The 22,074-nt window shown below is 42.2% G+C and overlaps 1 protein-coding gene across 5 annotated transcripts; it reads right to left on the bottom strand.

Annotated features, from left to right (window-relative positions):
• Nucleotides 1-6,250: 6,250 nt before the first annotated feature.
• On the bottom strand, nt 6,251-15,151 carry LOC119267118. Of its 5 annotated transcripts, none has more exons than XR_005132280.1 (9): nt 14,677-15,151; nt 14,522-14,604; nt 14,394-14,435; nt 14,108-14,176; nt 13,216-13,265; nt 13,028-13,131; nt 12,867-12,937; nt 12,163-12,262; nt 6,251-6,488 (listed from the first exon to the last, which is right to left on the bottom strand). XR_005132280.1 is itself a non-coding variant. In XM_037548441.1 (5 exons), exons 2-5 carry the CDS (start codon nt 14,534-14,536, stop codon nt 13,728-13,730), a joined length of 399 nt encoding a protein of 132 aa, XP_037404338.1. In that variant the 5' UTR covers nt 14,537-14,619; nt 14,677-15,150; the 3' UTR covers nt 13,450-13,727. The 5 variants fall into 5 exon arrangements, 3 of the variants coding, with proteins under 3 accessions (XP_037404338.1, XP_037404337.1, XP_037404339.1); XR_005132279.1 differs by having other exon boundaries at nt 13,216-13,986; nt 14,677-15,149; XM_037548441.1 differs by lacking the exons at nt 6,251-6,488; nt 12,163-12,262; nt 12,867-12,937; nt 13,028-13,131; nt 13,216-13,265 and adding an exon at nt 13,450-13,986 and having other exon boundaries at nt 14,394-14,449; nt 14,522-14,619; nt 14,677-15,150.
• Between the last annotated feature and the right edge of the window lie 6,923 nt (nt 15,152-22,074).

Here is a 22,074-nt window from a genome sequence, read left to right as displayed (position 1 = left end):
GTATTATTATTTTTTATGTCAGTATAAACTTTTGTCTTGAATCTTTCTAATCTGAATATTCATACCACAATTAAGAAGATTTACATTGAAATTATGCCAAGTAGCACTCCGCATCAAAAATTCTCTTTTTATCATTTACCTACTCGAGGACGAGCAGGAATTAAGCTTGGGGATGCCTGATACGTCTCCAATGTATCTATAATTTTTGATTGCTCCATGTTATATTATCTACTGTTTTGGACTATATTGGGCTTTATTTTCCACTTTTATATTATTTTTGGGACTAACCTATTAACCGGAGGCCCAGCCCAGAATTGCTGTTTTTTGCCTATTTCAGTGTTTCGAAGAAACGGAATATCAAACGAAGTCCAAACGGAATAAAATCTTCGGGGACGTGATTTTCTCACTGAACGTGATCCAGGAGACTTGGACCCTGCTCCAAGGAACGAAAGAGGCAGTCACGAGGGTGAGGGGCGCCCCCCCCCCCCCAGGGCGCGCCCCCTGCCTCGTGGGCCCCTCGTTGCTCCTCCGGCGTACTTCTTCCTCCTATATATACACACGTACCCCCAAACGATAAGAACAGGAACCAAAAACCTAATTCCACCGCCGCAACTTTCTGTATCCACGAGATCCCATTTTGGGGCCTGTTCCGGAGCTCCGCCGGAAGAGGGTCGTCATCACGGAGGGCTTCTACATCATCATAGCCTCTCCGATGAAGTGTGAGTAGTTTACTCAGACCTTTGGGTCCATAGTTAGTAGCTAGATGTCTTCTTCTCTCTCTTTGAATCTCAATACAAAGTTCTCCCCCTCTCTTGTGGAGATCTATTCGATGTAATCTTCTTTTTGCGGTGTGTTTGTTGAGAACGATGAATTGTGGGTTTATGATCAAGTCTATCTATGAATAATATTTGAATCTTCTCTGAATTCTTTTATGTATGATTGGTTATCTTTGCAAGTCTCTTCAAATTATCCGTTTGGTTTGGCCAACTAGATTGGTAGTTTTTCCATGGGAGAAGTGCTTAGCTTTGGGTTCGATCTTACGGTGTCCATACCCAGTGACGGAAGGGGCAGCAAGGCATGTATTGTATCGTTGCCATCGAGGATAACAAGATGGGGTTTATTTCATATTGCATGAATTTATCTCTCTACATCATGTCATCTTGCTTAAGGCATTACTTTGTTTTTAACTTAATACTCTAGATGCATGCTGGATAGCGGTCGATGAGTGGAGTAATAGTAGTAGATGCAGAATCGTTTCGATCTACTTGTCACGGACGTGATGCCTATATACATGATCATGCCTAGATATTCTCATAACTATGCTCAATTCTGTCAATTGCTCAGCACTAATTTGTTCACCCACCATAGAATACTTATGCTCTTGAGAGAAGCCACTAGTGAAACCTATGGCCCCCGGGTCTATTCTCATCATATCAATCTCCATTACTTTAATATTGCTTTGCTTTTTACTTTGCTTTTACTTTTTACTTTGCATATTTATACCAAAAATACCAAAAATGTTATATCTATCAGATCTCACTCTCGTAAGTGACCGTGAAGGGCTTGACAACCCCTAATCGCGTTGGTTGCGAGTAGCTATCGCTTTGTGCAGGTATGAGGGACTTGAGCGTGGGCTCCTACTGGATTGATATCTTGGTTCTCAAAAACTAAGGGAAACACTTACGCTACTCTGCTGCATCATCCCTTCCTCTTCGGGGAAAACCAACGCAAGCTCAAGACGTAGCAGTCCCCTGCCTGGTCTGCTCTTGCTCGCTCTGCTGCTCTCGCTCTTTCTCTTGCTTGCGATGTGATAACCCACAAGTATAGGGGATCGCAACAGTTTTCGAGGGTAGAGTATTCAACCGAAATTTATTGATTCGACACAAGGGAAGCCAAAGAATATTCTCAAATATTAGCAGCTGAGTTGTCAATTCAACCACACCTGGAAACTTAAACTTAATATCTGCAGCAAAGTGTTTAGTAGCAAAGTAATATGATAGTAGTGGTAACAGTAGCAAAAGGTAATGATAGAAAAAGTAATGTTTTTTGGTATTTTGTAGTGATGATAGCAATAGCAACGGAAAAGTAAATAAGCGAAGAACAATATATGGAAAGCTCGTAGGCAATGGATCGGTGATAGAGAATTATACTGGATGTGGTTCATCATGTAACAGTCATAACCTAGGATGACACAGAACTAGCTCCAATTCATCAATGTAATGTAGGCATGTATTCCTAATATAGTCATACATGCTTATGGAAAAGAACTTGCATGACATCTTTTGTCCTACCCTCCCGTGGCAGCGGGGTCCTATTGGAAACTAAGGGATATTAAGGCCTCCTTTTAATAAAGTACTGGACCAAAGCATTAACACATAGTGAATACATGAACTCCTCAAACTACGGTCATCACCAGTAAGTATCCCGATTGTTGTCACTTCGGGGTTAACGGGTCATAACACATAATAGGTGACTATAGACTTGCAAGATAGGATCAAGAACTCTCATATACTAGATGACCAGTTGCGCCAATGGCGCAAAGGCCGAGAGCAAGCCATGTATTGAAAGAGTGTACATTAATATTATTCAGGCACATATTGAAGTGATAAACATTAGACAGAGTCATAGCTGCACGTTTGACCATGGCGGCAAAAGCAAGAGCGAGCCAAGCATTCAAAGCATGTGCATGAGATTGATTTAGAATCAACTTAAAGATACTTATATTCCATTACATGAAAGCTTGGTGCTTAAAAGAAAATATTCAGATCACTTGGTAATAGCATACATTGGCTTTAAAAGACAGGCTATATTAGCATAGATGGATGGTGTATATAGTGATTGCCGTTAACCATCGCTCGAGTCTTGTACCTGCCGTCGGCAGGAAGGAAGGAACCTACGACCTAGGCGGACGAACAACCTAGCCGCACACTGCAGACAGGATCAGAGGCCTATAGACGAACAAAAAGAATCAAGCGACTGTGTATAAAACAATAAGCAGATGGTGCACTTTATTAATTATTTTTCTAGCTGTTTTTCCTTTATCACCAAGTAGTGCGTATTAGTTGGATAAGAAATAACCAGGTGGTACACTTGATATTGGAACCCCCAATACATTTATTATTCTCTATTCATTCAAAGAACAAACCCCAGCAGGCATTGCGAGACTATTAAGAATCGGTATGAAACTAAGAAAAGTGGGCATCCTCAATAAAGATGGATATTGACCAATGGCATATGAGCACACAATCACCCAGGAAGAAAACCGCCAGGACAAGCATAAGGTAAAACAAAAATTTATGATAAAGAGTCTGTAGATAACAATATATATAGCTTCAAGTGCACTATATACCAGTAGACATGACCATGAGGACAGATTCAAAGCCAAATGGCATGGAAAGGAGTCAAATATATACCATAGAAAAACAAAACTGGGAGTGTCAAAAAGACGTAAACAGAGTATACAGATAGAACGGCATGGTAAGATAAATAACATGATGTAACAGTGGCTATGATTTGTTTCTGTTAAAACCATCACAGAGAAATAAAATTCACATGAAAATATTTGCTTCCTACAGGCTTACAATGATAGGTATAACTACATAAACTAATAATTGGATAAGAAGAATGTATGATAAAGGCTGGAAGATGCAAAAGGACAACAAATTTAAACAGAGCCTTTGTTTCCATCATTTTTTCACCTGGAGAAGTGATGCATTGCTACATAAGAACGAAAAGCACAATTTGAGAGGAATCACAAAGCCAAAAAGCACAATCTGAGAGGAATCACAAAGCCAACCAGTACATACATCGTTTTAGAATGACATGAACATATTTTTCTTCATTAGGACTTTTACAATTTATTAGGAGGAATTTGTTTCAGGAGATCCATTTGACAAGCACAAGTTGATCATGATGCAACAGAGAACATTCACCATGTAAAATCAAGATTACCTGAGACTGTTGTGGACCAGCCAAACCATTCAGTTCCTCTGCAAAAGAAAGGTAAGGATTTGACAGAGTAGTTCCAACCTGTGATAAAATAAATACCATTAGTGCTAGATAAATAGGTTAGTGCATGTAGGGTATATAAACAGGAAACAAGTAAACAACCAAAGCACACTAAGCTAGTAGGATCACAAGCAACGCACAAATAATTGAAGGCCAACCAGACAAAGCTGCTCCACTTCAAAAAGGCTCCAAATTGCAGTGCTGCAAATTAGGAGGCTTCATATGCTATTCACCATTACAAAAATGATGTGTCACAGTCGCATGGGCACCAGTGCCTTCGCAAAGGCCAAAAGTGAACCAAGTATTCAAGCCATGAATATAAGAATATTTAGAGTCTGGTCATAAAATCCATAAAGCATTAGAAATGGGCTAAAAAGATCCGCCTCCTCGGCAGCCCTTAGATCTGATGTTATCCAACAACCCAGCTCTGTCCTCATCATTGCAACAAAGGTGACGTTGCAGAAGCCTTTGCAACAGAACTCATGCTACAGAAACATTTGTAACAGAGGTTGTTTAGCAAAATTCTTTTTTTCAGCTTCACCTTTTTGCAACAAAGATGATGTTGCGGAAAGAACTTTTGCAACATGGATGATGTTGCAATTTTTTATTTTTTTTACAATGAAAGGATGTCGCAGCAACAACGTCGTCATCGCCATCGCCATTCTACATCTTCATAGTTGTTGAAACTCGTCGGCATGCGCCGCATGGCCTGGCGGGCATGGGCGGCGGAAGCGCGAGGCTGACCCGTCGGTGTCGTGACGCTGTCCCTGAACCCGCTTCGCCGCCGGAGACGGGATCCTCTGGCCGGGATCGCGCCGTGGCGAAGGAGGCGTGGCTCTTCCTTTCGTCACCTGGGTAGCTTCGACGGCGACCGCTCGGGCCCAGCCGACTTGGTCGCCCTACCACGGTAGCCTAGTGGGTTCGCAACAGACTGCTTGTATGTGTGGATAGCGTTTCAGTGGAGGTAAGCATGAAAGAAAAGATGCGGTGCGCGGGCCCATGAAGACGCACGGTAGACGTTGAACGTGACGGATGTTAGGGAAAAATCGGTCAGTTGAGTACCAACTTTTCCCTTAGAAAATAGATATTTAGATATGATGTTCTTACACGGCGTTATAAGAAAGACATGAGATCAGTTCATGATAGCTTTTTTACATGAAAAAGCGGTTATTTGCCACTTCCGATATTGGGCTTCGCAGAACTGCCACTCTCAAAATTGGCCTGGTAAAAATGCCATCTAGCTCCGTTGCATTTTGATTACCATGCCATTTTTTCTTTTTCCATTACTTTTTCTTTTTCCATTTCAATTTCCTATCATCTTAAAGGACCAAAGTACCCTTACCTCTTTCTACCTTATCCAATGTGTTTGTGGTTATCCGATTGCTCTGTGGCTAGCTTGTTCTGGTCGCCATGGTTGCTCGCCGGCGTACGTCGCTGATGCCTGCGCGAGGTACACTAACTCGCCGCCCTAGCTTCCCATGCCTGAGCGAGTAACTGCAGGTCGCCTCCGGTGCTCGCCCATGGCTGTGCGCGCCGCTGCAACTCACCCTCGTCACTGCAGCTCTCCGCCGGCGCTCGTCCATGTCTGCACGCGCCGGCGCAGCTCGCGCTCGCGTGGCGGATGCTTGCGCTCTGTGGGTGCTTGCCCTCGCCTTGCGGATTCTTGCGCGTGCCAGCATAGCTCATTGCGGGTGCTCGCCCAGGCCTGCGCGCGACAACACAGCTCGCCCTCCCCTGCGTACATTGGCGCAGCTTGCTCCGCGACATGCTGGAGAAGTGGGTGGCGCTGAACATCAGCACCAGTGGCGTGATGGCAGCAGCAGCTGGAGGAGGAGATGGATGCGTGTGAAGTTCTGAAGATGTTGAATGCAAGCAACCTATAAGTGATGTTTGTTGTAATCTTTACTTGATGTTGGATGCAATTTCGCAATTACATCAAGAATAGCATGTCATATTTAATTTCACGTCCAGAATCAACTGAGTAACAATACGACAAATAAATAATGCGGCAAATTTCAATCTATAAGCTACTTGCTGCAATATCTTCTTTTGCATTTATTGTAGCTTATTCAGAGACAAGAAATGGAATTGTGGCTAGAAAAAAGTATGTAGACCTCAAATTTTAGTACATTGGCAAGGGAGAGACATATAGACACTTCAACCATGATTGATAGATGAATATGAAATGAGTTCACTTGTCACAAAACAAAGTGTTGAGTTTACATAATAAGTTCAGAGCTCAAAAATATATATGAGCTCACAGCCGAGAGAAATTGGAGAAATTGAGTTATAGAAGATCGGTGGCACGCGGCGTCAAGGAAATCGGCGGCGTCATGACGTCCAGGAGACGGGGGTGGCGTCCAGCAATTGACCCAAGAAGTCCAGGCAATCAGGGAATGTTCCAGCAAAGAAGGCAATGACTTTTCCATATCACCCATATCATGAATTTTTTGACTTCAAACTGTATGATATCATGGACTCTGCATAAGTTGATAAGACATGATAATTAACCGCAAAAAGCATGGGTATGGATAACACATTGAAAGTAATACGAGAGAGCAAATTTAACGCTTACAATAAAGCATGGGCACAGATAACTTATTAGTTCATCTGCCACTGCTTATTATCTACCAAGAAACTACAAATGAAATGTATAACTAAATTAGGAATAAGAACTCCATAAAACATTGGCTTTGGTCTGCAAACCATTAATCTGATTGGAGATGGAAACTAAACCAAGATCGGGTAAAGTTTGAACGTAAGATATAAGTACAGTCATTCGAGTAAATAATAGAGAGGTAACCACCAGATCATCTTCTATTCTAGAACTCTGTAAATCTGGGATTACAATATTTGGCAACAAAACTGACATCTTAGGTATTCTATTGACTAACATCACCTATCTGTTTGCAGAGAACACAACTTTTAGATACCTTTGAAGAGCAATAAGATATCGATATGTCATGTTAAAATGCTATAAAACTAAATTTACCATGCTACAAAGTAAACTTGCCATGTTAGTTCACATAATGAATCCTTTGTGCAGGGAGTTCTAGAGACGCATTATACAAGGAGCTATGGCATGCTTGGGCTAGGCCGTTGATCACAGTGCCTCGCCAAGGTGAAAGGATTTACAACTTTCCGCATGTTTATATGGAACAGGTATGTCTCACCGCATTGGTGTTTGCTCTTCTTGATGCCCCATAACTAATGAATGAATTTTCTACTCAACACATGCAGTAGCTATTTGTGTCATGGGACACTACTTTGTTCTTGTGTTAAAAATGACAATATGACTTTGTTTATGTGGAATAATCATCCAAGTATTTAAAGATCATCCACATCCACGTACATATTTAGAACCTGATAGGATCCTTGTGTGTGCGCGGCGTGTGCTTCTCTAGTGTGGTCATGTATTAGTTGACAAATGAATATCCATCAGAGGGTACCACCTTACATATAGTGCTTCCAGCCTTGTAGGCCTCACCAGAAGTCCCTTTGCTAAGCTTCACTGCGATGCCTAACTTACTACATTTGACAAACATCTTTGCTAACTGATAAAAGCAACAGCGTAAGTAAATAAAATCATTTTCACATGTTATGACAAACTGATTCTTCCAGCTGACCAAAAACCAAAGAAAACAGAGTACTAATACACAAAGAGATTGTATAATTGTTAAGGCTACTTTACGAACTAATTTGGGAATAGACTGAACATATCAGGAAATACACGAGTTGACTGAAGAAAAAAAAACATCATCTACTAATACTATACTAAATGAACATTATCCATTCACATCTCCAGTATTGTACTATTATACATGATAGAGAATGACTAATAGTACTCATTCTTCTCTTAAAGACGTCAAGAAAATACAGTCAGTAGAAAAGGTAGAAGGATTTTGAGCACTAAACTCCAGTTATCAGTACACTTGACTATCTACATATCTCCAACCGGTTAATTTATTGTGACACTCCAAAATTTTAATTTGGTTTTCATCAAAAACTTTGTTTGGATTTTAAAAGAGGGCATTTAAAATTTCTTTTCCAGAAATCCTTCCTCTTAAAAACTTCCTTTCCTTTGGCAAGGATTTTCTTTTCCCTTTCAAATTTGGTGTTGAATTTTTGGAAGCTTTTCCTTCTGGTTGTTACCCTCTCAAACTTATTTATTTTCATTTAAAAAAAAAAGAAACCCTAGGAGTTTTGGGACTTCTTTCTTTTTGAAACCACCCATGGTTTTACCATGTCTCCTATAGTAAATCTTCTCAAAACCCCTCCCTCCACCTTTGAGCAATTTAAATCCTCTGTCTCAACAAGTCCAAACAAGTTTTGGATTTTATTTCAATTATTTTATCTCCCAAAACATTTCTGCCAATTATTTTGAGCCTAAGTGATTTTCAAAGCAAGTACCACTTTGCCTTTGAGTTTTTATCCCAAACCAACTTCCCTGGATTGTCTTTAGTACCCACAACCTAGAACCATCTTGATCCACTCTTCTTCTTTTCAAATATTTCAAATTTCACTCACTGCAAGTTTGGACCAGATTTGACAAATTTGATGAAATTCATATCCACACTTCTCCAAAAATTCCACCAAAAATCATGCAGCCTACTGGAGCAATGAGTAGCCACTCCACCAAGTTTCAGCTCAAGGAAAAATCCCTAGATGCCAAAAACATTTTGTCGAACACCTGAGCTGCACTGTTCCTTTGCATTTTCAGAAAAATTCAGAAAATTCAGATTCCAGTGTCGTTTTCTTCGTCAGACATTCAGACACATGCTCACAGTGCACTTGGCACGTTCCTCGCCGCCTCTTCCTCCTGTCTGGAGCACCACACGCGCACTTGGCCTCTTCCTGGCGTCGGTGGCACGCTGGCCCGCCCTCGCCGGCGTCTTCTACGGCGTCGGGACCTCCCGTAGCGGCCGATAGAAGGCACCCTACGGCGCAACGCCGTTCTGCACCGCCCAAGCCACCTGGTAGCTCCGCGTGGCCATCCCCTTGCCAGCGCACGCATGCAGCACCGCCGCCGTGGCCTGGCACGCGCAGGGCGCGCTCCCTGCCGCCGACGTGCCGCACGGCCGTTCTGTTAGGACAGGCCGTAAACCTCCCTCCCGTGCTGAGTTGGACCCTGGTATGGCACCACTACTCCACCTAGGCGATGCCCAAGCCCCTAATCCCACTGCCCAACCACAGCGCCGCCGTAATCACTCGCCGGACTTATCCCGTTCGCGGCAACCACCTCGGGCCGGCTATATATAGCGCCCCTAAGCTCCCTCTCGCCCCCGCACACCTCCACCACCTCACTGGACCCCGACCAGCAACTAGAAGAGCCTCAAGGGGCCCTTCTTCCTCGACTCCGGCCGCCTTGCTCCGCCTCGGCCACCAGCTCGATTCGCTCCGGTGAGGCCGTGCCCGGCGCCCAAATCTCGTCTATAGCTTCCTCTATCACCCAGTAAGCTAACCCCAGCGTCAATTTGGCCTTCGCAGCTCTCTCCGACGAGGCCCTCGACCACCCGAACCGCCGTCCGCCGGAGCCAGGCTCGCCGTCGACGTGGTACTCGCCGGCGACCACCACCACCACCAACCGACGAGGAAGGGCGCCCTGAACATGGAGGTACTCTCCGATCCCCCTGCCTCGCCGTGGATCGCCGCCGGCGACCACCGCGGCTCTCGGGTACTGTCGTTCTCCGCCGCCCTTTTTGAATTTTCAAACCTGACGGATGGGACCTGCCCGTCAGCCCCTCTGTCCTTTTCTAAACAAATCGTTTTCTGAAAGCGTATTCTGCCAAATGCGTTTTCCACTCTGGGCCGGCGTATTCTTAGCCGAAGCGTTTTCTGTTTTTATAAGCTAGCCCCTGGAAACTTTCTGTTTCATTACAGATGAGTCCCTGGACAAAAACCCTTATAACTTTTAAACAGAAAGGTATTTTTGATTGATTCTTTTTCTGTTCTCTTTAAAATTTTGTCTAGTTTTTTTATCAGATTTATTTTAAAAATATTTGGAATACTTTTTGTGCACCCCTTGGTATTTACGATAGCGCATATATTTTCTTTATACCGTAGATACCGAAGGAGGTGACGGAGCCGCGAACTTCACCGAGCTAGGCTCCGACTACTCTGAACCAGGCAAGCATGTTTGAACTTTTGATATGATGAGTGTCTTGGCATGTTTTGCATTTAGTTAGTTTCATGGCATGTTGATGAGCATACCGATGAACGTTATTTTATGCAATGTTGAGGTAAGTGAGTTCAATGATCCATAAGTGGATGGATGTGAGTATGAATGGCCATGTGTTGGCATGAGGATGGGTAAGATGGCAGTGTTGTAGCATGCCAGTCTTATGCCAGTCTATATGACTTCAGTGTCAAACCGTATCGGTCCAGTTCCTCTCATTTCCTTCCCTGTACTACCACATGTTTTCCGCAAGGAATATGGTTTAGTAAGTTGCAAACCGCTTTCCTGGTACACACCAAAAGGAGAGGCCAGGATGATGGTTCCATGGCCCTGGATTAAAGCCAGTCATCCGGCCAGGGGGCATGGGTGTTTCCGGTTGGGACCGAGAGGGGGGCACCCCTTAGAGCGCGCGTATATAAATTTGATCCCATGCTATTCAAGATTGTGATCTCCCCGTCTCAAAAGTTTTTCTTGGACGATGTCTAGGGTGAGTCCTGGCATCGAGAGGTAGGATGGTTGTGTACTGGATAGCTGTGTTTTCTTCCGAAAAACCGTAAACGGAACTAGTCCTTCGTGACTACGGAAATCCGTTGGCTGTGGGAAAATTTTTGTACAAACTCTAAAAAGTCATACATTCCTTGAATCATCTATTCCATGTCCAAATTCGTATTATCTTGTCCTAACAGTATCAGTTTGATGACAGAGACTCCGGTGAATCCCATGAGTGCTAAGTCCGGTTAAATGTTATTCCTGTGGGTGGACTAACCTGTTTATTATCATGAATTGAATATGTATTATGAGTATTATTTACTTGTGAATAAAGCCCTTTCTGTGATGTCGCCCCGACGTCCGACTGTGGCATTTCTTTTAAAGCCCTTTCTGTGATGTCGCCCCGACGTCCGATTGTGGCATTTCTTTTAAAGCCCTTTCTGTGATGTCGCCCCGACGTCCGACTGTGGCATTTCTTTTAAAGCCCTTTCTATGATGTCGCCCCGACGTCCGACTGTGGCATTTCTTTTAAAGCCCTTTCTGTGATGTCGCCCCGACGTTCGACTGTGGCATTTCTTTTAAAGCCCTTTCTGTGATGTCGCCCCGACGTCCGACTGTGGCATTTCTTTTAAAGCCCTTTATGTGGTGTCGCTAAGACGCCCGACTGTGGCATGATTTTCTCGTTTATTTATTTGTTCACCTTTCGAGGCGTCGCTTCAGACACCCGATCGGTTTCCATTTATATTTCTGTCGGGATTTCAGGTGGACTACCACCGATTCCCTCTTTGCTTACCTTGCCTGCTAATACTTTAAATGTACATTGGTGAATTAATCATGACGCATTCATGCATGCATTTGTTATATCTTACGTCCGAACTGTCTTGCGAGTACTTTCAAAGTACTCACTGGCTTGTTGATTTGGCCAGATGCTGACGAAGGCGATCTCATGGATGAAGAGTTCGATAGAGAGTCCGACGCCTAGATGAATCCCAGTCAGTCTCGTGCGACCCTGGATTTGGTCACTGTATTATATCCGCTTCCGCAACCCGAATAAATTTATCGAGCCTCACCTCGACGCTCGATGAGATGCCAGTTTGAGAGTCGTGTTATCACACTCCCCACTGAGTTATTCCACCATCACTTTATCCTCGAGTCAGTAGTATGCCACCACACCATTGTGTTATATCCGCCATTATGTATAATTATTGGCGCGCTTGTAATAATTTGTTGAGCAGCCCTAGCTCAACCCTGTAATATATCCTATGCTACTGGCTTATTGTATCAAGAATTTGTCTACCAGTGAGGAGGATTTCTCTCATACTGGACTCAAAAGATTGGTTTCTCAATAAATATTTTTATTGGAAAACCGGTCGTGACATTTATGAATCATCACATTTACCTATAAGGGGGCATTTGTCTGTAAGATGTGATTTGCTTGCATGCATTTCATAGATAAATATGTGAATAAAAGTTAGGACTTGCTTACATACCTGGATATTGACATTCACATACAGAGACAATACATCTTCAAGACACAAGAATGTATAGTCACAAACTCACAATTCCATGGCAGCAAAAATCTTCAATAATCTGTGAACTCCATAAACAATGATATTATAGATCTCTTGTTTTATTGATATATTGGAATATAGAAGAAGGAGATGTACTCTACAAGAGAGAAGCAACCATCAACCGTGCTAATGTCACCTCTCCATACTACCATCGGTCCAAAGGCACTCAAGTAAAAATCAAAACACAAAAACGGCAAATGGCACTTGGAGTTTGGAGCCCGCTCATCTGATTTAGATAATCTGGGAAAGAGCAATGATTTTGCCCTCTTGTGGACTTAAAATAGAATTCGAAAAGTTCAGTGAACTGATGAATGGGTGCTTTAAGCTCATCCAACTTCCTTAGTTTTGAAAATGAATAAATCCCTCTCAAAACATAATTTAATACATCATATTTATGTATACATTGCCAATTCAATTTTCTGGTACACAATAGTTAAAAAATAGGAACTTCTAGTACAACATACATATACGCAGGAGTATATCAGTAAGCATGGTAGAGTTCATCTGCAACACAATAAATGTTCAAATACATGGAAGGCTGAAATTATCTTTATAGATTAATATAACCAAGGCATCAATCAGTACATGCATGAGATCTGTGTTGCTCGCTAGCAGGAACAAACCTTGTTGTATTCACAAGAGAAAAGATTCACCTTCCTTTGCTAGATTCCTCTTCTCATCTTATTTCTTAGATCTGCACACATCCATTTTAGAAAGTCCATATCTTAGCAAGCCAAAAATCAGAGTGGCGGGGCAAATGAATGGTAAAGAGAGAAGCACCTACTTCCTAACCTTGCATTCCAAATAACTACATAAATGATACCCTGGCCTTTTTTACACTTGTCCAAGCAGTAATTGCATTTTCACACTTTGTCGAGCAGATTCAGTCTATAACAAAACAAACAATAGATATGTGAGGTAAGTGTTGCTTGCGGGCAAGTAAATGGAAGGCAACCAGAACTGAACATATACCTGTTCTGGACTGGATGGCCGCTGCTTATTTCAAAGGTGTGGCTGGCCCTCTTTTGTCCGAGATAAAAATCAAGCAATGAAGAACCCATAAGCAAATTGTAGACTACCATAATCACATGGTCAGCAACTGAAACAGCCATAAATTACCATCCAGACCCTTAATTTTTGCAGCATACCTTTATATGTAAGAAATGTAGATATGGAAATGATCCAAAAAAGTAGACCCAAACAAAATTTGCCATAGAACTCGCTTTAGATTATTTAGTAATTACTAATGAAGTATATTAAAATGAGATATAACCAATTCATCTGTGGTAGAGTACATACTAACCTAAGTAAAGCAAACCCTGAAATCCTGGGTGCTGTAATAAAGCTAGTGGTCAATAACTGAAAGTAGCATGGGAGTATAGCATGCTCATAGACGTGCCATAATGATTTCCACACTCTCATGCACATCTACAATTTTAATGCACAATGGCTTTGGCTAACTGAATGGAACCTAGCTGCATTTGTTAAGCGACTTGACACTGATCTATGTCACCAAACTGCAACAGGAGTCTCCCGCAAATTGAATCCGCTGAAGAATAAACTCTGAATCCGGTGCTAATGCAGAAGCTAATTAAACAGCAGTGGCAAACTGCGTTTGAAAAGCAGTGCATGATTGAGGGGGAGGGTAGCTTCGCTGCGATAGCCACTCCCTCCTTATTACTGTATGCCCCCTCGGTAGTTTGATTCATGGCGTGCACCTCTTGGTTAGCACCTAATGGCCATCTGCAAGGCCGATGCAATGAGGCATCACTAAACAATAAAACACATATATAGGAATATGCAGACCTACAATCTGGCTCGAGCAAGGAAAATAAAAACCTACTAAAAGGGCCAAAACACTAACCTGAGAGGGTGAGGGATGACAAAAGCACACTCGTCATGAAGCATATCGGCATGGTGCATATTTGGTTTTCTGAAATAAAGCATTAGCAATTAACATTCTTTTTTCATCATACACGGCCAGAGATTAAAATCTCCTCCTTAAAGCATGTAAGCCAGTAATATAGCATGCAGAATATAGCATCACAAAATTTCTCCCCAAAAGAAACGCCTAATTTCACATGGCAGTAATTAAAACAACATCACAATGAAATAAGAGAATAAAGCTACAATCAAATTGATCCACAAACCTCTGTAGCTTGCATATACACCAATGGAAGGTAGCTGGCAATCTGAAATTACAAACCTAGCTAAAGTTAGTGAAAGCGCTAAACTTGAAAGGAATCATGGGGGCAGCCGAGAAGTGATAGCACCATACCTCCATGTACCTCATCCTTTGTGGCCAATTGCAGATTACCAAGAAGCCATCGCTGCTCTTTGTGGCCTCCTTTGAAGGATAATCTGCAGACCACCGTACTATATAATAAAAAAATCAGTGTGGGGATTAAATATTTTAGATCAAGGATGACTCACCTGGGCAGGGGAGAAGGGAAGTGGAGCGCCGCCAACCACAACACGTGAAGGCCGCCGAACTTGAACCGCCACCCCATCCTGCTCCATCAGCCTATTTCTTTGCCGGTCGCACGCCTTCCTCCGACGATGAGGGATTCCGGCAACCATCGGATCCACCACTTCTGTCCATCTAATCCAGCAGAACCAGACCTAGGCCGACGAGGAGGAAGACCTGGCAGGTCGGGGCGCTGTCAGGGAAGGATGTCCTCTTCCTCTCGTCTCCTTATCCATACCACAGCGGTCTCAGCCGGTGACGTCTAGGTCGACGGCGGCGGCGGCGACAACGACGACTGAGGTAGGAGAATTCGGGGAGAGGAGAGGAGGAGGCGGCGGCGGCAGGAGAACAAGGAAGAGGAGAGGAGGCGGCTGCAGCTGCGGGCGGCTAGGTCACATGGCCTCTGACCAATGGTCGAGACCGCCACGCCGCTCTTATCCAGTTGGCAATCCCTCTTGTATGAGCTACCTGAGCACCCAAGCCACTTCACAGCGGGCCCAAATGCCAACCGGGACCATCGAAACAGTAGGGTAGAGCACGGTCTGCGTAGACCAGGGAAAACCCATCCCTTCACGTCGCTCCCACCCAACCACGAACTGCGGTCCACCAGCCAATCGCCCACCCAGCTCAAGAGAAACCCAGCCTCCGCTCAGTGGCCCCATAGACGCTCGACCCCATCAGTCATAGAGCTACATAATTATTGGACGTGTGTGAATGCAACGAGCGGTTGGCCAATTGACAGCAGGGTAAAACTGCAAACAGTAAATGCATCGTGCGGTTGAAAATGCTGCGCGAACGCAATGCCGCTGGAACAGCGGGTAGTCTAGCAGGCTTTATATGTTAGATTGATGAAAACATAATAGGTTCAGATCTGAAATCATGGCACTCGGGCCCTAGTGACAAGCATTAAGCATAGCAAAGTCATAGCAACATCAATCTCAGAACATAGTGGAGACTAGGGATCAAACCCTAACAAAACTAACTCGATTACATGATAAATCTCATCCAACCCATCACCGTCCAACAAGCCTACGATGGAATTACTCATGCACGGCAGTGAGCATTATGAAATTGGTGATGGCGGAAGGTTGATGATGACGATGGCGATGGATTCCCCTCTTCAGAGCCCCGAACGGACTCCAGATCATCCCTCCAGAGAGGTTTTAGGGCTTGGCGGTGGCTCTGTATCGTAAAACGTGATGAATCCTTCTCTCTGGTTTTTTCTCCACGAAAGAAAATATATAGAGTTGGAGTTGAGGTCGGAGGAGCTCCAGGGGCGCGCCCTGGGGGCAGGCGCGCCCCCACCCTCGAGGCTAGGGTGTGGGCCCCCTGGTCTTCATCTTTTGCAAGGATTTTTTATTATTTCCGAAAGATGTTCCGTGAAGTTTCAGGTCATTCCGAGAACTTTTGTTTCTGCACATAAATAACGCCATGGCAATTCTGCTGAAAACAGCATCAGTCCGGGTTAGTTCCATTCAAATCATGCAAGTTAGAGTCTAAAACAAGGGCAAAAGTGTTTGGAAAAGTAGATACGACGGAGACGTATCAACTCCCCCAAGCTTAAACCTTTGCTTGTCCTCAAGCAATTCAGTTGACAAACTGAAAGTGATAAAGAAAAACTTTTACAAACTCTTTTTGCTCTTGTTGTTGTAAATGTGTAAAGCCAGTATTCAAGTTTTCAGCAAAGATTATGAACTAACCACATTCACAATGACGCATAGGTCTCATGTTTACTCATATCAATGGCATAATCAACTGGCGAGCAATAATAATAAATCTCAGATGACAACACTTTCTAAAAACAATCATAATATGATATAACAAGATGGTATCTCGCTAACCCTTTTTGAGACCGCAAAACATAAACGCAGAGCACCTTTAAAGATCAAGGACTGACTAGACATTGTAATTCATGGTAAAAGAGATCCAGTCAAGTCATACTCAATGTAAACTAATAGTAATGAATCCAAATGACAACGGTGCTCTCCAACTAGTGCTTTTTAATAAGAGGATGATGACTCAACATGAAAGTAAATAGATAGGCCCTTCGCAGAGGGAAGCAGGGATTTGTAGAGGTGCCAGAGCTCGGTTTTGAAATAGAGGTGAATAATATTTTGAGCGGTGTACTTTCATTGTCAACATAACAACCAAGAGATGGCGATATCTTCCATGCTACACACATTATAGGCGGTTCCCAAATAGAATGGTAAAGTTTATACTCCCCCTCCACCAACAAGCATCAATCCATGGCTTGCTCGAAACAACGAGTGCCTCCAACTAACAAGAGTCCCAGGGGGAGTTTTGTTTGCAATTATTTTGATTTAGTTTGCATAAAGCATGGGACTGGGCATCCCGGTGACCAGCCATTTTCTCGTGAGTGAGGAGCGGAGTCCACTCCTCTTGAGAATAACCCGCCTAACATGGAAGATACGGACAGCCCTAGTTGATACATGAGCTATTCGAGCATACAAAACAGAATGTTTATTTGAAGGTTTAGAGTTTGGCACATACAAATTTACTTGGAACGGCAGGTAGATACCGTATATAGGTAGGTATGGTGGACTCATATGGAATAACTTTGGGGTTTAAGGAGTTGGATGCACAAGCAGTATTTCCGCTTAGTACAGGTGAAGGCTAGAAAAAGACTGGGAAGCGACCAGCTAGAGAGCGACAACAGTCATGAACATGCATTAAAATTAATCAACACCAAATGCAAGCATGAGTAGGATATAATCCACCATGAACATAAATATTGTGAAGGCTATGTTGATTTTGTTTCAACTACATGCGTGAACATGCGCCAAGTCAAGTCACTTAAATCATTTAGAGGAGGATACCACCCTATCATACCACATCACAACCATTTTAATAGCATGTTGGCACGCAAGGCAAACCATTATAAGATCCTAGCTAATCAAGCATGGCACAAGAAACTATGATCTCTACTTGTCATTGCAAACATGTTTATTCATAATAGGCTGAATCAGGAACGATGAACTAATCATACTTACAAAAACAAGAGAGGTCAAGTTCATACCAGCTTTTCTCATCTCAGTCAGTCCATCATATATCGTCATAATTGCCTTTCGCTTGCACGACCGAACGATGTGGATAATAATAATAGTGCACGTGCATTGGACTAAGCTGGAATCTGCAAGCATTCAATAAACAGGAGAAGACAAGGCAATATGGGCTCTTTTGTCAGATCAACAATAATGCATATAGGAGCCACTTCAACAATTTAATCATGGTCTTCTCCTATCAACCCCCAAAGAAAAGAAAAGAAATAAAACTATTTACACGGGAAAGCTCCCAACAAGCAAAAGAAGAGCAGGAAATCTTTTTGGGTTTTCTTTTTAATTACTACTACAAGCATGGAAAGTAAACTAATTTTTTTGGTTTTTCTTAAGGTTTATTAAACACACAAGAAGAAAGCATAAAAAGGGAAATAAACTAGCATGGATATTACAATGAAAAAGTATGAGCACCGACATCCAGCAATGAGTGTGTGAACATGAATGTAATGTCGGTGAGAAATACGTACTCCCCCAAGCTTAGGATTTTGGCCTAAGTTGGTCTATGGCCACGATTGACCTGGTGGATATCCATAGTAATAGTTGGGGTCGTACTGAGATGCAGCGGCTTTCGCCTCCTGAGCTGCAGCGTGGCGACAAGCGGCCTCTGCCCTCCTCTCGTACTCATTTGCCTCCTCTCTGGTAATAACATATCTTCCTTTTGCCTGATGATCAAAGAAGGCAGGAGCAGGGAGAGTAATACGGACAGCACGACGTATGTCAAAGATTAAGCGATACTGGAGAGGTGATTCATTCCTCTCGACAAACTAGTGGTGAACCATAGCATTAAAGTCTAGGTAAGCAGGAGGTAATTCAATATCATCATCACATATAGTTACACCAAGAAAATCAGCTAACCGGGTTACATAAATTCCACCAAAGAAATCTCCATTAAATCTATTAAGATGCAACCTACGTGCAACAATGGCTCCCAAATTATAAGATTTGTCTCCTAACACATCACTCCTAAGAATACTGAGGTCAGGAACACACATATGACATGCTTCATCTTTACCATTAATGCATCTACCTATGAAGAGAGCAAAATAATGTATAGCAGGAAAGTGAATGCTCCCTATGGTAGCTTGTGTTATATCTCTAGATTCCCCCACAGTTATACTAGCAAGAAAATCTCTGAATTCAGATTTGCGAGGTTCCCTGACACTACCCCATTGTGGAAGTTTGCAAGCAGCGGTAAAATCCTCTAAGTCCATAGTATAAGATTTTTCATAAAAATCAAACAGGACAGTAGGAGAATTACGTGAAGATGAAAATTCAAACCTCCTCACAAAGGAACTAGTGAGATAGTGGTACTGGCGGCATTTTTCTTTCTCGAAGCTCACAAGATCAGCGTTACGCAAATATGCGTTAAATTCTTCCTTAACTCCCGCTCGGTTCATAAAGTTTTCCAAAGGCCATTCACAAGGACGCACTGGAGCGTCTCTTGGTGGCTCTTCCTTAGCATCACGCATTGCAAGCCTGGGTCCTTGCTTCCTTGAAGAACCACCTTGGTACATTTTCCTAAGCATATTTCTTCCTTTGAAAAATTTCTGAAATTTTTCATAACTTCAAGTAAAAGTAAACCAAACTAAACAAAATTGATAGCAACTACTCCTACAACTGCCTAGAGCCTATATCGTGCATCAAAACTACTTGAAACCATATAAATTTGACATGCAAGCTCAAGAACATGGTCACCTAGGCAGCATAAATTTGCAATGAATAAAGCATTAGAACAAAAACTAATTGGACCAATGGAGGAGTCACATACCAAGGAACAATCTCCCCAAGCAGTTTTGTGAGAGGTGCTTTGAGCAAGGAGATCGAAAATGGCAGCAAAATGAGCTAGAACTCGTGCTTGAACTGGATAATCGTGTTTGGGGGAGGAAGAAGGGGTGTGTGGGTGCAGGAATAAGTGGAGGAGGGCCACCGCGGGCCCATGAGGTAGGGGGCGCGCCCAGGGGGTAGGGCGTGCCCTCCACCCTCGTGGCCAGGTGGAAGCCCCCCGTGTTGTGTTCTCGGTGCCAAATATTCTCAAATATTCTAGAAAAAATCATATTTAAATTTTAGGGCATTTGGAGAACTTTTATTTTCAGGGTATTTTTATATCGCACGGATAATTTAGTTAACAGACGGAAAATACTTATTTTTATTTTATTTAATATAAATAAAAGAGAGTAAAAGGAGGGTACAGAGAGTTGTGTTTTCTAACTTCATCCATCTCATGATCATCAAAAGGAATCCATTAACAAGGTTGATCAAGTCTTGTTAAAAATTCATTCCGAATAACATGGAACCGGAGAATTTTCGAATAACACTAGGTTACCTCAACGGGGATATGCACATCCCCAATAATAAGAATATCATATTTCTTTTTGACAGTAGGTAGAGGAAATTCAAAACCTCCAAAAATAATCGATGGAATTTTTCCAATAGAATTGATACTGTGGACTTGAGGTTGTTTCCTCGGAAAGTGTATCGTATGCTCATTACCATTAACATGAGAAGTGATATTGCCTTTGGTGCAATCAATAACAGCCCCTGCAGTATTCAAAAAGGGTCTTCCAAGAATAATAGACATACTATCATCCTCGGGAATATCAAGAATAACAAAGTCTGTTAAAATAGTAACATTTGCAACCACAACAGGCACATCCTCACAAATACCGACAGGTATAGCAGTTAATTTATCAGCCATTTGCAAAGATATTTCAGTAGGTGTCAACTTATTCAAATCAAGTCTACGATATAAATAGAGAGGCATAACACTAACACCGGCTCCAAGATCACATAAAGCAGTTTTAACATAGTTTCTTTTAATGGAGCATGGTATAGTGGGTACTCCTGGATCTCCAAGTTTCTTTGGTATTCCACCCTTAAAAGTATAATTAGCAAGCATGGTGGAAATTTCAGCTTCCGGTATCTTTCTTTTATTTGTAACAATATCTTTCATGTACTTAGCATAAGGATTCATTTTAAGCATATCAGTTAATCGCATACGCAAAAAGATAGGTCTAATCATTTCAGCAAAGCGCTCGAAATCCACATCATCCTTTCTCTTGGATGGTTTGGGAGGAAAAGGCATGGGTTTCTGAACCCATGGTTCTCTTTCTTTACCATGTTTCCTAGCAACAAAGTCTTTCTTATCATAACGTTGATTCTTCGATTGTGGGTTATCAAGATCAACAGCAGGTTCAATTTCTATATCATTATCATTGCTAGGTTGAGCATCATCATGAGCATTATCATTAACATTATCACTAGTTTCAGGTTCATTACCAGATTGTGTTTCAGCATCATAAATAGAAATATCATTTGGATTCTTAGGTGTTTTAGCAATAGGTTCACTAGAAGCATGCAAAGTCCTATCATTTTTCTTTTTCTTCTTTTTAGAAGGACTAGGTGCATCTATATTATTTCTCTAAGAATCTTGCTTAATTCTCTTAGGGTGGCATTCAGGATACAGAGGTTCCTGAGTCATTCTACCAATTCTAGTAGCCACTCTAATAGCATAATCATTATTCTTACTATTCAATTCATTGAGCAAATCATTTTGAGCTTTAAGTACTTGTTCTACTTGAGTGGTAACCATAGAAGAAGGTTTACTAATAAGTTTAAGTTCACCTTTGACATTAGCCATATAATCACCCAAGTGTTCAAGCATATTTGAATTGGATTTCAATTGTCTACGAAAATAAGCATTAAAACCTTCTTGCTTAACCATAAATTTATAAAACTCATCTAAGCATGGGGTAGCAAACTTAGTAAATGGGATTTCAGCTTTATCATATCTATAGAGAGAATTTACCTTTACTACCTGTGTCGGGTTATCAAGACCATGAATTTCTTCAATAGGTAATGGATTAAGATCATATGTTTCTTCAACAGGCGGTAAATTAAGACCGTGTATTTCTTCAATAGGAGGTGAATTCTTAACATCTTCAGCTTTAATACCTTTTTCTTTCATAGATTTATTTGCCTCTTGCATATCTTCAGGACTGAGAAATAGAACACATCTTTTCTTCGGAGTTGGTTTAGGAATAGGCTCAGGGAGTGTCCAATTATTTTCATTTGTCAACATATTATTCAATAGAATTTCAGCTTCATCTGGTGTTCTTTCCCTCAAAACAGAACCAGCACAACTATCCAGGTAATCTTTAGAAGCATCGGTTAGTACATTATAAAAGATATCAAGTATTTCATTTTTCTTAAGAGGATGATCAGGCAAAGCATTAAGTAATTGGATAAGCCTCCCCCAAGCTTGTGGGAGACTCTCTTCTTCAATTTGCA

Source organism: Triticum dicoccoides, chromosome 3A (genome assembly GCF_002162155.2).
Source record: "Triticum dicoccoides isolate Atlit2015 ecotype Zavitan chromosome 3A, WEW_v2.0, whole genome shotgun sequence".
Taxonomy (NCBI): domain Eukaryota; kingdom Viridiplantae; phylum Streptophyta; class Magnoliopsida; order Poales; family Poaceae; genus Triticum; species Triticum dicoccoides.
This window is presented reverse-complemented; position numbering and strand designations above follow the sequence as displayed.

Excerpts from the sequence above, each read along its gene's own strand:
- LOC119267118 (XM_037548441.1), bottom strand. Across the intron at positions 14,177-14,393 it reads TGTATATGCAAGCTACAGAG|AAAACCAAATATGCACCATG; the intron begins GTTTGTGGATCA and ends GCTTTATTTCAG. Across the intron at positions 13,987-14,107 it reads GTCATCCCTCACCCTCTCAG|ATGGCCATTAGGTGCTAACC; the intron begins GTTAGTGTTTTG and ends TCGGCCTTGCAG.